Source organism: Mirounga leonina, unplaced genomic scaffold (genome assembly GCF_011800145.1).
Source record: "Mirounga leonina isolate KUSES-001 unplaced genomic scaffold, KU_Mleo_1.0 Mir_95, whole genome shotgun sequence".
NCBI classification, from domain to species: Eukaryota; Metazoa; Chordata; class Mammalia; order Carnivora; family Phocidae; genus Mirounga; species Mirounga leonina.
This window is the reverse complement of record NW_023270865.1, coordinates 24,323,688-24,339,274: the sequence shown is the minus strand read 5'-3', so window position 1 is coordinate 24,339,274 and position 15,587 is coordinate 24,323,688. Positions and strand designations below refer to the sequence as shown.

The 15,587-nt window shown below is 39.2% G+C and overlaps 1 protein-coding gene across 7 annotated transcripts in view; it reads left to right on the top strand.

Annotated features, from left to right (window-relative positions):
- DROSHA (drosha ribonuclease III) overlaps positions 1-15,587 on the top strand; it is a 120,310-nt gene that overhangs the window by 1,265 nt on the left and 103,458 nt on the right. For 3 of the 7 annotated variants that reach the window (XM_034998879.1, XM_034998882.1, XM_034998878.1), the window contains exons 2-7: positions 40-166; positions 1,056-1,121; positions 2,136-2,969; positions 6,928-7,020; positions 12,690-12,800; positions 13,033-13,264. In XM_034998879.1, the coding sequence (XP_034854770.1) occupies positions 1,102-1,121; positions 2,136-2,969; positions 6,928-7,020; positions 12,690-12,800; positions 13,033-13,264 (1,290 nt within the window). In that variant the 5' untranslated portion in view covers positions 40-166; positions 1,056-1,101. The remainder of the gene's footprint in view (positions 1-39; positions 167-1,055; positions 1,122-2,135; positions 2,970-6,927; positions 7,021-12,689; positions 12,801-13,032; positions 13,265-15,587) is intronic. The other 4 variants (XM_034998880.1, XM_034998881.1, XM_034998885.1 and 1 more) reach the window with 3 other exon arrangements.

Genomic DNA, 15,587 nt, shown 5'->3' with positions numbered 1-15,587 from the left:
TGAGATAGTAAACATTTATTGACCACCTACTATGTGCAGGATGTTCTGCCAGGGGCTGTGAAGGATACAGAAATGACTATGAATCAACCCATGTCCTCAAGGAGCTAATAATCTAGTGGAGGAGTTAGAAATGTGCACACATTCCTATAATATGAGACAGTCTCTGGTAAGTGCTGTAAAAGAAGTAAGTAAGTCTAGAGGGAATGGGATTACTTTCTAAAGGGAACTAGGAAAGGCTTCACAGAAGAGGTGGCATTTGACATAGGTAGATGAAAGTCAGTGGGCAGATTCATAGAGCAGGGGATTTTAGAAGAGCGGGAGCAAAGAGCAAGCTGGGTGATAGTACCTGGTATGTTAGGCAACTGGGAAAATCTGGGGTTATAGGTACTTCATAGGGAAGGTGATGGAGGATAAGCCTAGAAGAAGTTGGGTTCAGGTTGTAGAAGGCCTTAATTGCCAAGCATGGAGTTTGAATTAGATTCTGTTGGCTATGAGCCATGAGTAGCCCGTGGTGACAAGATCAACTGTGTAGGTCATAGGTTTATCATGAAGGCTTAGACTGAATGATAATCATAAATCAGATATTATTTGATGCCTGCTAGTTATTAAGCACAGTGATTGATACAGCTAGATAATCTGACATTATTTTCTTGAACCTTTGTAAAAATCTACCTTAAGCCTATTGGTAAAACTTTTAGTTAGATAGACTTTAGGAAGATGCTTCTACATTAAAGTTTTTTGTATTTAATATTTATTTGAGTTTTTAAAATATTTGCTGAAGCTTAAATATTTGGAAAGTCATTCACGTTCACAGCATTCTTCAATGGAAAGCTGAGGATGAAATCAAGGATACCTGTTGTGTTTACAAATTATATTTGAATTTGATTGCTAGTCTCATTGTGATAAGGACATCTTCAAAGTTAGTTGTAAACTTTAATTTGGGGAACATACTCTTAATTTTGCATTGGAGAATGCAAAATCAGTGTTAAGATGATTGCAGACATTAGCAGTTTGGGAAACATTTTTATGCCTATTTTATTCTTTCTGTCCTCTAGCGCTTATATTTTCTGTGGAAGATGTGACATATCCAGACAGTACGTCATGATGCAAGGCAATACGTGGTGAGTGGTGTGACAGTAATGGTGGGAGTTTTGGGAGAGCAGAGAGAAGAGCAAACACTGGCACTGGGCCCTGGAGAGTGGGAAGGATTTTGATACGTGCGGAGAGGAGGAAGTATGTTCACGTGGGGCAGGTACATGGCTAGGAGCACAGTCCAGAGCCCTGTCCTGGTGGAGCTTATATTTCTGAGGTGCAGCCAAACGTGAAAGTTGGAAGGAGGTAATTAGTTGGTGAATTGTGATTACTGTAGGACCTGCCAAGAAGCAGCATGGAGTGTGAGAGAGGGAACCTGACAAAGGCCTGGTGGGCGGTAATAGTGATTGTAGAAAGGCCAGCAAGGGTGTTATTATCGTAGCCAGGGAAGAAATGATGGTGTGAAGTAGATGAACTCAGGAAATATTTATATGAAGCAGAAGTGATGGGAATTTAAAGTAAATTTTTGGCTAAAAGGGATAAGGGAGGAAAAGTTACCAGATAATTCCCTGGTGTATGATTTGAGGACCAATAAATGCTATTATCTATCGAGATAGGAAACGCGAAAAGAGGAGCCAGTGGTATTGTCTTGGAGGGGAGGGTTATTAATTCCTTTTAGGACCTGTTATGTTGCATTTGTGGAATCTCTGCTGAGTGTGGAGGAAGGTGAAGACAGGAAGATGCTGGTGCAGATGTAGAGAATGTGGGGTGTGGGTAGGATGACATGGCAAGGATCAGATTTTTGGGGAGCCTGAGCACGGACAACAGCAAATGATTAAACAGTGGGATGTTGAGTTCATTCTGGAGGAGGAGCAGCTTTAGGGAGCGACAGAAGCCAGGGACTGACACAGGGGAAGAGGAGTTTATTGGCCATAAGGAGTTTGAGGTATTACAGAGAATGGCAACATCAGACAGGTGGAATAATCCAGTGGCTGAAGGGGTCTGTCAGTTGCTCTTAAAGATGGTAAGGTGTTTGCGAAACCCTGTTTATGGTGAGTTTTTGGTTCTTTTTTCTTTTTCTCTTTTTCTTTCCTCCTGCAAAGTCATAGAATGTCGTTCCACCCAGGGCGAGGGTGTCCCCGAGGGCGGGGAGGACATGGAGCCAGACCCTCAGCCCCAGCCTTCAGGCCCCAAAATCTGAGACTGCTTCACCCTCAGCAGCCTCCTGTGCAATATCAATACGAACCTCCAAGTGCCCCTTCCACCACATTCTCGAACTCTCCAGCCCCCAATTTTCTGCCTCCACGACCAGACTTTGTCCCCTTCCCTCCTCCCATGCCTCCATCAGCCCAAGGCCCTCTTCCTCCCTGCCCTATACGGCCCCCCTTCCCAAACCACCAGATGAGGCCCCCCTTCCCCGTGCCTCCTTGTTTTCCTCCTATGCCACCTCCGATGCCCTGTCCTAATAACCCCCCAGTCCCTGGAGCACCTCCTGGACAAGGCACTTTCCCCTTCATGATGCCCCCTCCTTCCATGCCCCACCCCCCACCCCCTCCTGTCATGCCACAGCAGGTCAATTATCAGTACCCTCCAGGATACTCACACCATAATTTCCCACCTCCCAATTTTAATAGCTTCCAGAACAACCCCAGTTCTTTCCCGCCCAGTGCTAATAACAGCAGTAGTCCTCATTTTAGGCACCTCCCTCCATACCCACTCCCCAAGGCTCCCAGCGAGAGAAGATCCCCGGAAAGGCTCAAACACTACGAGGATCACAGGCACCGGGATCACAGTCATGGGCGAGGCGAGAGGCATCGGTCCCTGGATCGGCGGGAACGAGGCCGAAGTCCTGACAGGAGAAGACAAGACAGCCGCTACAGATCAGATTATGACCGAGGGAGAACGCCCTCCCGTCACCGGAGCTATGAGCGCAGCAGGTAAAGCACACGTTGTTTTTAATGAACTGCAGAGGTCCAGACACGGGCCATCTGGGTTTCTCAGAAAACCAAACCAAAACGGTCCCGCAGTGCATTTTGATTTATAAAGGGAAGAAAGCGTGTTTGGGACTGTTTTGAAGAGGAAGAGACAACTGACAAGTAGTTAATGTTAGAAAAGCCACTTTTGAAAAGCATTTCAAAATTATCAATGTAGATTCATTGCAATGAGTGTAAGCTCATTACTCTGCATAATACAGCTCACATTTAATGGTGCTCTAATGAAAGTTCACATACTGCTTTTTCGTGTGTTTTCTGCATTATCATATTTACTTTTGTTCAGTATGATCACCGTATCAGGTTAAAGCACCTGAGTTCTTTTGGAATTGATCTGTGTATGCTATCAATTGAACTAGTTAAGCAGAATTTGCTTTCTGGTTTTTAGGATAAGTGGAAGTTTATTGTACATAGTTGCCTTCTTGCTCTGTTTCCTTGTAAAGTGCAATAACATTGGTTACACATCAAAGTTTTCAAAATAGTTTTTAACTTGATTTTGTTGCATTGAAATGTATTCATATTGAAGAAAGTTGTGTTTGAAAAATACTGCTTCATTCCAAATTACATTTGTTTTTTTTTCAAGAGACCAAATATTTGTACCAGATATACATAAGAAAGTAAGGTTTCCAGCAGGCATTTCTAAACTGGAACTCATAGATGGGTTTATAGAAATGCTCTGAAGTTATATGCAGAGTTTTATGTGTATGCATGTTTTTCTGTAAGTAAATTGGTACCTTTCAGCAGAATCTCAAGACTTTTCTCCAAAAGTCTAAGAACCAGTGGTTTAGATGGAAAAATAAAACTGTGTAGATAACAGCCGTACCAAAGAATTTGTACCTTCAGTGAACTCTTCGTATTGTTGAAGCTTTCTGTTTGTCGAGCTAGTAGTGGTGCTTCTCTTTCTGTCCGCTGTGGTGTGTTTACCTTCGTTGTCCTATGGAACTTTTGTGCTAAAAGGGTTTGAGCGCCCCAAACCAGGTCACTTCACTATGTGCGTTTGTAGAGAGCTGGTCTTGGCTCTTGTGGAATCAGTTCACTTCTTGGTTTCCACGTTTTTCACATGGCTCTTGGTTTTCATGTTCATGACTGAACATTTTGCCAGTTAATGGTAGTGGTCATTCTTAGTCCTGAAGAGAGTGATTAGTACTTGGAAGGTTTGGAAGCAAAATGTGTTGTTTCCTCTTCCCGATGCCCAGTGGCAGGTAGAAGGGAACTTGTTTCCTGCAGAAATGACTGATTCCTGGTGGGCCAGAGCTGGTTGAGAGTTGATAGACTCTAAAAAATCTTTTCAGCGTGAGTTACTGTTTTTGGTCAATTTTGTCCTTAATTATTTTCTGAGGGACTAATTGGCAGAGGCCTATGATAGTGTATTTGATAACTTTATGGTGAAAATCTAAACTGGAAAGTGTTAATAGTTGTCTTTAGACTTTGAAATGATCATTAATAATCCTGTTTCTAGGGAAACACTTCGCTCCGAACTCAACATTCTAGATGGGCATTTTTTTTTTCCATTTTGGGGTGCTGTAGTTAAGTTTTTAGGACTCTGCTATAAAAATCCTAAATTCTTGCATCAGGCTTAAACTTGGAGCTATGTGTTTCTTTAAAGAACCTCATGTCCTGTCAACTGAGAATCTCTACTGGTAAGTGAAATCAGGTGCCATTAATCTGCGTTATCCTAAACCACAACTCCTTCACATAGTAAAGACCTGCTTAGGCAGTTAGCTCATCTTTCTACATGCCTTTATTTCTGTTGGAGTCGTCTTGTAATGCTCTTGGGGTGTTTGCCCTGGAGCTGCCTTAGTGTCACGGCCACGTGATAGTAGGCTCCCTTTGAGGTCTTAGGTAGAGTGTCAGTCATCTGTCTTATAAGGAATGTCTCTGTGAAATAGAAATCGGGCATGGGATGTCCTAGCATAATTTCTAGAAGTATATTGGAGAAAACCAAAACTTCACAAATTTGTGCATTAGATTGTGTTAAATTTATGCAAATTCTGTAGTCTGTCCTCTGGCTACTTCTGCCCTCCTTCTTAGGGTAAGTCAGTCTATCCTTTTTCAGATCCCATCTTCTTTTTCTTCTCTAAAATATGGTTGAATACTGATTACCAGATTGTTTTAGGACTAACTATTTCTAGAGGAAGTTTTTGAAGAAGTGGATATGTGTATTTGTTACCAGGAAAGATCAAGGTTAGTCTGGGGAATGGGAAAAGAAACAATCTCATGCAGTACGCTGAGCATGCTCTTCTGCAGTCTGGTGGGGACAGTGCACTGAATGGTGCTAAAGCACAATAATCCCCATAGCTGTCCTGGTGAGTACAACGTGTAGCCATCAGAGAGCTAGTATTATGTACTAAGGAATATCTTAATGCTTGCAGACAACGAAGAGTCTTTGGAAAAACAACCCAAACATTGTTTTTCTTGCTTTAAATGGGTTCATTAAACAATGTTACTAATGTGCTGTATATCCAGATTGGCCTTTTCAATTCATACCCACTCCGAGGTAGCAATCATCATCAGAAGTGTCATTCTCAAATGCAAAATTCTATTGCCCACATGTTAAAATACAAATAAAAAATTAGGGATGTCCTCTCAATAGAGTTTTTATTAGCAAATACAGGCGATTATTCTTTTCAGCCACCATGCTATTACACGTTACATTTTATCTGTCATGTGGTACCACTCACTATTTGGGATTTTACTGCTTAAAAGTAAGCTGTAATTTCATTTATTAATTTTTTTAAAGGAATCTCTACACCCAGTGTGGGGCTCAAACTCACAACCCCGAGAGCAGGAGTTGCATGTTCTACCGACTGAGCCAGCCAGGGGCCCCAGTAAACTAATTTTAGAAGTGTATCAAATAAAGAATGTAGAATCCCAAGCTCTGGCTACTTTATTTTGGACAGCTGGTGTATACCTGAGGCTTATACATATGTTAAGAGGAATCTTTCCTGAGGAGGGGTGATCTTTAAGTGAAAAAACAATTTCTGTTTTAATAATCTAAACAGTCACATTTCTCGATCATTTTTGTAAGTTTTGATTTTCAATGTATTTACATTTCTTCTGTTTGGCTATTGGTTGGGGGATGTTTTTGAATTCAGACATTTTTATGGTCTTCTAGCTGGACTCAGGCTAATATAACATTTTTTTTTTTCTATTCTAAGATTGGATGGTTATTTCCCTTAGATTTAGTTCTGATTTAAACACACTAGAGTTCCAAGTTTTGTTCCAGATCTTCATTATACTTATTAAATAGACTCAGAAGTTATTATTATTATCATTATTAAATTCCCATTTTACATTGAAAGGTTTTAAAATCCCTCATTCTATTTTACGTTGCATAAACCCAATGTCTCCATTAGGAGTTGTTTTCAGATGAAAACAGCATTTCAAGGTAAAGTGACTTACAATCTCATGGCAGTCAGCGATACCTAGAACTACCACTCAGGCCTCTAACCTGTAAGAGTTTAGAACTCTTTAATTGTAGAACCTTATCTTAATTTTCACAATAAAAGCTTTAATTTACATTTATTTGATGGATGAAATTGGGAGTTTTCTAGAAATCACTAGGTAGTAGAATCCTTTAAAGTTTTCCCTGTAGGCTAAACAACCGAGGATTGGCTGGTTGGAACATCTGGAGAGAAGATTATCATAAGTCCCTTTGCTGCTTAGCATCAAGTATGACTTCTTTCTTTGAAGAAAACAACAAAAAATGTCCAAGTTAGTTAACTTTGTAAAGTGAAAAGCTCCTTTATCCTTTAATAAATGATGAATAAAAATGTCCCATGGAGAATAGAGCCTGAAAAATTTGTAGGTGAGGTCCATTTATTTAGAAGATGAATTCAGTGAAAAGAGATGGTGTTTTTGAGTCTTTCTGTTGAAAACAGCTCTGTGTCTTAATTCCTTTAAGAGAGCGGGAACGGGAGAGACACAGGCACCGGGACAGCCGAAGATCACCATCTCTGGAAAGGTCCTACAAAAAAGAGTATAAGAGATCTGGAAGGTAAGCAAGGAGTTGACACTGAAAGAAGTCCTAGATCTCCTTGAATTCAGGTTTTGTGCTTATGCATAATAATCACCAAGTCTTCAAACTAGCCTAAGAGTCTATCCAAAATGCCCTGTGAAAAGCTAAAACAGCCAATAACTTAAAAACCTTTACTTTCAAGAGGTATTGAAGATGCACAAGGAAAATCTTGATAGATTTCCAAAAAGTTAGAAATTATACAGGCCAGTTTTTCTGACCTCAATTGCTATAAAACTGTATACACATTAATATTCAAGGCTTAAAAAAGAACCCTGGGAATTCATAATTATGCTCTTAAATTTACTTGTTTCAGAAAAAAAAAGTAAAACTGCAGTCACACTTTATTTAGAAGAACGACATTGAGATTGTTGTAAACCAAAACTTACAGGGTGTGACCAGTTCTATATCAAGAGGTAAAATTATATAATGGTAATCAATCACAGCACTCTGGAATCTGACAGATTTGGGGTCAGTTATTCTCCCAACTTTGATATTGGGCAGAGTTATATAACCTTTTTAAACTTCAGTGTCTTTGTCTAAAATAAGAACTGTTACACTTGCTTTATTGAGTGATGAGGAGTCATTGAGAGAATAGGTGTAAAAACACTTAGAGCTGGATCCAAAGTTAGTGTCAAATAAATGGTAACTGTATGTATACATTTTATATGTAGAATTATAATATATATAAATATGTTTATATAATTATCATCTGATTACTTGGCTCTACATATTGGTAGAGTATAAGAAAAGCAGAAAAAGGGATTTAAAGATAAAAGAAATTAATGAAATAGCAAACAGAATTATAGCACTGTAACAATATTTGGAAGTAAATGCAAGACTTCTTTGAAAGGTCATACGATTTAAAAAGTGGCAAATCAGGAAAAGAAAAACATACTCCATCAGGTATAAGAAAGAATGTATCATAAGAGTGAAGGGTATTTAAAAATTCTAATATGTTGGTATAAGTACAGATACTATATTCACAAAATTTAAAAACTTGGATGTGATGGGTTGATTTCTATGAAAGCAAAAATTACAAATCACATAAGAAGCAGAAAATTTTAATAGGCAAGTAACTATGGAAAAAAAATTGAAAAAGTTGGATTTGTACCACCTCCAAAAAAGTTTTAAACTGTTCTAGAACATTGGTGAAGATGGAAAGAGAGCTCAGCTCATGCTGTGATGCCCAGAAAACCGACATGGCAAAACATAACCTAATGGAAAGAAAACTACAAAACAATCTCTCTTTTGAATATGGATATGAAAATACTGATTAGTATATTAGCCAGTTGTTTTCAGGAGCATATTAAAATAACAGTTTAGTCCAAGATTGCATGGATAAATAGGTTAGTATTAGAAAATCTATAACTAATTCTTTGTGTCAAAATCTGTAGAGCTGTCTCAGTTCCTGTTTATTAGGTATTTAAAATAGAACCAGCATCCTTTTATAAATAGAAGGTTTGGTAAACTAGGTATATAAGCAGACTTCTTTAACATGATGGAGAATATCATCGCATGATGAGCATGACTGACACCATCTCAGAAGAGCCAAATTTAGTGTTGAAACCTTTCAGGCCTTCCCATCCAAGTTAGGAAAAAGATGCGGCTCCATTGCCTGTCACTGTCACCTGACAAGTGAACAAAACACATTGCAAACATTGGTGTGAGTGATACAGTCATTCACAGGAGTCCCCACTTTACAGGAATGAGAAAGTTAAGTGCCATGAGAAGTGCTTTTGATAGAGCAATTACACGTTGCTCTGGGAACACAACAGCGAGAGCTCAGTCTCGGGTAGTCATAGAAAAATTGACATTTTACCTTTTTTACAATTGATACTTGAAGTGTATATAGGGATGCATTAGGGAAGGGGATGGTAGAAGGAGAGAAAAGAGCATGTGTGAAGGTTGCAGTGTAGACAAGTGCTCTGAGAGGGTCAAGCGTGGACGTTGGGAAGTGAGTTTAGACAGCTTTTGTAGTAATCCGTACAGGGGATTATGCCTAGGCCAGCACAGTGACAGTGGTGATGGGGAGCCGTAGAGGTAACTGAGAGGCATTTATGAGATAGAGTCAGTAGGATAACTGAGGGTGAGGGAAGGAGAGTCAGCAGCCATCACCTGAGACCTGGTGCTCCCCATTGGGGGTGGGGAGCACTAAGAACGATGCAAGATGAGTACAGTTTGAGCATGTGGAGTTTGAGAATCTGTAAGACAACCAAGTGGAATTGTGTGGTAGTTAATTGGGTACACAGGTGTGAAGATCAGAAAAGAGATCCCAGCTGGAAATACCAAATGCCATGGATTAGATGAGATTAACGAGGAAGAGTTTGTTCAGAGAGGAAGGGCCGATGGAGGAGGAGCTAAGGACAGGAAAAAAAGCCAGATACTATGTTGATAGAAACCATTGAGGACCCCATTTATGGTTGGTGATTTTTAATGTAGAGTGCTGGAAATCTCTTTGGTCTAGTGGTTTCTTCTCCAGTGACCAGTAGCTTGTGAAGAAGGCAGAGACTTGGATTCTATGAGTTCCAACTAATGCAGTGGATGAGAAGATTAAAATCAGAGATATAAATACTGTAAAAGAAGAAAACTTACAGTTTGTAGTATAGCTTATTGTGAAGAAAGAAGTTCAAGTTTGGATTTTGACATTTGGAGTGCCTGAGACACTTTCCTAAAGAAGATGTTTTGCTCCTGTTTTGAAATGACCCTCTCAAAGTGTTAAAAAAATATTAATTGATATTCACAACAGACAACCCTGACCATCCATCATTCAGGACACCTGCTTCAAGGAGAGTGGCGTGAGGATGGTTTTGCCCCTGTTTCTCGGCAATAAACATTTGGTGTTATTTTAGTACATGTCAAAATGTCTGTGTCAAACAACCATATTAGCGTTTAACTACCACTTAATAGCTTTGTGATATTGGGCAAGTGATGCAGTTTCTAATTCTGTTTCCTCCGTAGGAGATGTTCATATCTACCTCATAGCATTCTTCTAAGGATTAAATGTGAGTGTCAGTAAAGTGCTTAGCAAAGTGTTAGGCTTGCATTAAGCACTAAAATAAACATACAAACCAGCCAACCCCATACTAGTGGAAGCTAAGAGTTGCCATTATTAGCTAATGGTATTAGCAGGAGAATTCAAGAGGATCAGCTAAGAAACAATGAGAATTAATTCACTGAAGTTGAAATTATAAAAGAAACATACCAAAATTAATATATTTGCTAAATACCAGAAACACCTAAGAAACCTAAATACCAGAAACACCTAAGAAAATGTAATGGGGAAAAAATGTAGGTTCACTATTGAAAATTTAACTAAAATTAAATATCTTTTTTTTTTTTTTAAAGATTTTATTTATTTATTTGAGACAGAATGAGAGAGAGAGAGCACATGAGAGGGGGGAGGGTCAGAGGGAGAAGCAGACTCCCTGCAGAGCAGGGAGCCTGATGCGGGACTCGATCCAGGGACTCCAGGATCATGACCTGAGCCGAAAGCAGTCGCTTAACCAACTGAGCCACCCAGGCGCCCCTAAAATTAAATATCTTAATAAGCTTAAAAAATATATAGATCAGTGTGAAGAAAACTAGAAATGTAGCTGAAGACAAGGTGATGTAAGTGAATGGAGGCATGCCATGTTCCCACAGTGGAAGTGGACAACAGGGTCGTGAAAATACCAGTGTTCTTCAAATAATCCATAATTTTAATGTAACTTAAGTTGAACTACTACTTTTAAAACTTTATAATGACTCTGATTCTTCCTTGGAATAGAAGTGAAAATAATGAAGAAAAATATTATGCAGGGATACTTACTTTAGTAGAATTAAAGTGTTCAATACACAGAATAATTAAAGCAGTTTGATGTGGGTATAAAATATCCCAGATATTGAGCAACATTCAAGTCATATGAAAATTTACATCTATCATAAAATTGTTTCAAATCAGAGGAGAAACTGATGGGACAATCGACAAGCCATATGGAGGAAAAACTGAAATTAGATTTCTGTCTTCTATCTCGGAGAGGTAGAATAAAAAAAATTTATGTTAAGGAGTAACTGAAGGAAATAGAAAATATTTATTTAACTTTGGGATGGGAAAGGATTCCAAGCATTACACTAAGTCAGGCAGCGTAAACAAAAAAAATCTCTAGATTTGGCCGTATAAGTTATATATAGCAATAGAATTAAAAGGAAAAAAACTGAAAGAGGTTGCATTCCATTTGACAGAAGGGCAGTTACCTTAAAAAAACTTTTTCAATGAATAAAAAAGACTGTACTCCTAATTTTAACAATACTAGCATAGCATATGACTGGGATGTTCATAAAGAAAGTGAACATGAAACGTTATTTTAATAGTGATAAAAAATTGCAAGTTAAATAAGATAACTTCTTTCATCAGAATGGCAGAGATTAAAAAATCATGTTGACAGGATGTATGGAAATGGGAACTCACATATGGTTTTGATTGTAGTCTAAACTGGTACTACCTATCTAGAGAGAAGCGTTAAAAAAAGTATGCATTCTCTGTGTGGAATAATATGGCAAGTGTACAAAGAACACAAGTGTGTTCACAGTAGCATTGTTTATGATGGCAAAAAGAAAAAGGTAACAACCTAAATGACTGATCAGATTTGTCAAATTATGGCTACATGTATAACAAGAAAAATACGCACCTATTATAAAAGTGGTTCAGGTATAGTTGTATTGAAATAGAAGGGTATTCCTGATTTTCTTTTGAGTGAGAAAGGCAGGCTGTGGAGTTCCTTTTTTTTGTTAAACTGTGTATATTTTTATGTATATATAGTCCTATATCTATATGTTTTAACACATTTGTGAAATGTAGTGGTTATCTTGGAGTGGTTTTATGGATGAGTTTTGTTTTATTTTTGTTAATGCTTTATTAGCTTTCTACAGTGGATGTATATACATTTTACTTTACAGTAACTTCTGGTAACAAAATATATACATTGTAACATTTAGAAGTTATATCAATAAGTAATCAGTATATGTAATCTTTCTAATCACCCACCCATTCCCCCCTGCACCCTCACACACTTCCTGTCTTAAAATTAGAAGTTAGTGGTAGAGTTGATGTGAATAGGTAATTTATGACTTTGATCCAGTTGTAAGCTTTCTTGGATTATAGTAACTTTGGTAGTTGTGGCTGCAGAGGATGCCCGCATTATACTAATAAAGCAGTTACTCTCCCTGGCTGCATTCTCAGGGTCTGTAGGGTTGCATTTAAATTTTTGGATCTTAAGTTAAAATCTATCCTGTAGGTTTTTCCCTCTAAACACATCCATAGGATGGGTCTTTGCATATTTCAAGCAGGAATTCAAGGAGATTGACTTGTTTTTATCCTTTTTAATTGAGTTAATATTAGTCTGTGCAGGAATCAGAATTTGACAAAGTGGTGGTTCACTAAGTAGTAACCCAAGTGTGGGCTTCCAGAGAGGTGGTTAGGGAGGATATAACTGGTTCACTCTTGGATTATGGTCCTCAAGCTCAATGTATTGGCCAAGCTGAAACCATGTTTTGTGAAGCCTTTCTTTTTTCTTCGCAAAGCAAGCCGTGGAAGATTCAAACTAGTATTCTCGTTGCTGACATTGTCTGTGGAGATTTTCAAGTATTTCCGAAATATCTTTCTCTTCTAGGAGTTACGGTTTGCCGGTTGTCCCTGAACCTGCTGGATGCACACCAGAATTACCTGGGGAGATTATTAAAAATACAGATTCTTGGGCCCCACCCCCGGAGACTGTGAATCAGTAAGTAGATCTGGGGTAGGGCCTGGGAATTTGTATTTTTAAACAACTAACTTCAGGTGATTCTGATGCCATCAGACTAGTGTTTAGGAATCACTGGTTTAACAAAAGCAAATATGGTGATTTAGTATGGCATTTTTATTTTAGGTGAAAAGTGAACTAAACAGGTGAAATAGAATCGTTTTACAACATAAGAGCATTTTAAATAATTAGCGTCCTTTGCCTCCTTTTAAAGTCGCTCCCCAAGTAGGGAGAAAAAGAGAGCTCGTTGGGAGGAAGAAAAAGACAGATGGAGTGACAGCCAGAGCACTGGCAAAGAGAAGAATTATACCTCAATAAAGGAAAAAGAGCCGGAGGAGACACTGCCTGACAAAAATGAGGAGGAGGAAGAAGAACTTCTTAAGCCTGTGTGGATTCGCTGCACGCACTCAGAAAACTACTACTCCAGTGACCCCATGGATCAGGTGGTAGGTCTGAGAAGCTGTAGACCAGGGTTTCTCAGCTTTGGCACCTTTGGCATTTGGAGTCAGATAATTCTGTGGTGGGGCCTGCCCTGCGCATTATAAGATGTTGAGCAGCATCCCTGGGATGTGTGCACAGGATGCCAGTAGAACCCCTCCCCACTTGTGATACCAAAGCTGTCTTCAGATGTTGCCAAATGCCCCCTCCCACCCTCCCCGGTTGAGAACCTGTGCTGTAGACCAAAGCTGTTTTATACAAGCGAAGGCGAGAGTGCAGGAGTAATTCAAGTATCTCTTCGTTCTGCATTTTTATAACACTGCTAGTCTTGATACTGGTGGTTTGATAAGTTTTCACACGTAACTACTTTATGCAGTTTGTGGTTGTGCGTTTGTGTGTATATTTTCCCCTCAAGGTGGGAAATAAGGAAGAATCTGAGTTTGTCTCTTATAAGTCTGTCCTTACCAAAGATAACCACAGGAAGTTTCCTATGCATATTGGCTGGTTTTGTGGAATGGCAGGGATAGTCACCCTTCATGGGCTCTTGAGAGATTCAGTGCACGTGCTGCTCAACATGAGGCTCCTGGCCTTGGCAGCCCACTCTCTCATTGCTGTGTCGGACTCCATGACCTGCTCTTTCATGTGCTCGCTTCTTTTTCCTTTTTTTTCTTATATCCATTTGATTTTTGGTCGCTCTCTAGTCTCTTTCTCCTGGTAGGTGTTATGACTCCATCCCATTAATTTAGACCTGTTTGCCACAAGGTAGACACATGGTAATGCTCATTGATTAAATGGATGAGTGAAGGAATGATCATCTACCGGTTTGGGAGGTAAGAGGTTGGAGATGTCAGATTTAGTGGATGGGGTTAGATAAAAGAGCATTCTACTTGGAATTTTGTGAAACTAGCTTGTACTTGGCCTGGGCTCTTATCTACAGGGAACTTAAAAGTAGATTCTCTTGTCTTTGGAAAAAAGAATTTGAGAAATCTCATGGTGCTGTGATATTTTACTTGATAAATTAGAGCAGGGTTTTAAGTAGTGGTTCGTAATACAGGAAAGGGAAAGCTCACATGCTTAGTACCTTTATGGTGCTGCAACTTTACTCATGCTTCTCCTATTACCTTACTTAATCCTCAAAACATTCCTGGAAAGAAGGTATCTGTCGGTTAAGAATGTGGCTGTGAATAATAATGCTTGACTAACTGTGACTTAAAGAAGCTGGGTTTATTTTTCTCAACAAGTTGTCTGGAGGGAGACGGTGGCTGGTGTTCATTTAGTGGGTCAGTGATGGCAGGGCTCTAGGTTGACATCTGCTGCCTTCTGGAGCGTCTACCATGGTTGCAGGATGACCCCAGGCATCATCTTTACACACTTCTGTCCAGACAGAGGATGCAGGGGTAGTATTGGGTATGGCTATCCTCCAGGAACTTGCCCAGAGCTCCTGTGGATCTTGTCTTCCATCCCTTCCCCAGAACTACATCATGTGTCTTCTTCAGGGCTTCATTTTCCATTGCTGCCATAACAAATTTTATTGTCTTTAAAATAACAAAGTTGAAGACACTGAGGTTCAAAGAGTTTGAACAGGCAGTTTTTTTTTTTTCTTCTTATATTTGTATGGGTGTATTAAAACTGGTGTAGAAAGAAAGCTAATAAACTAGAAGCCCGACATTTGCCTTTGTATTCTGTCGTCTGGTGCAGAGAGGTGGCAAGAATGTCAGCTATCCTAGATTTGCCGATGTCAGTATGAGGTGAGGCTTCGAAAAAGCAATTACCTCTTTCAGGATAACTGCAGATTTTATGATTGGCTTTAATTTGCTTTTTATGTCTGATAGGTCTGGTCCTTATATTTTGAAAATTACTAAGTTGGAGAGTATGGACATTTAAAGCAATTTTAACCTGGGAAGAGAGAGTGGGGCAAAGTGGAGAATTTCCTCTAGGAATGCATTGTAGGACCCTATGTTTGTGGAGTGTATGTGTATGTGTGTGTGTGTCTGTGTCTGTATTTATGGGGTGTATATGTGTGTGAGGGGGATATATAAGATGTTTCCTTCTTCCTTTTTTTACTTAAAGCTTCTTTTTATTTATTATAGAGAGAAAGAGTATGCCAATGGGGGAGGGGCAAAGGGAGAGAGAGAGAGAAGCTTGAGCGGACTCCATGCTCAGCTCAGACTCATGACCCTGAGATCATGACCTGAGCTGTAACCAAGAAGCAGATGCTTAACTGAGCCACTTAGGTGCCCCTGTCTTTGGCATTTTAAATGCTACCGCGATGTTCCTTTTTTAAAAAAATTTTTTTATTTGAATATAGTTGACAATGTTACATTAGTTTCA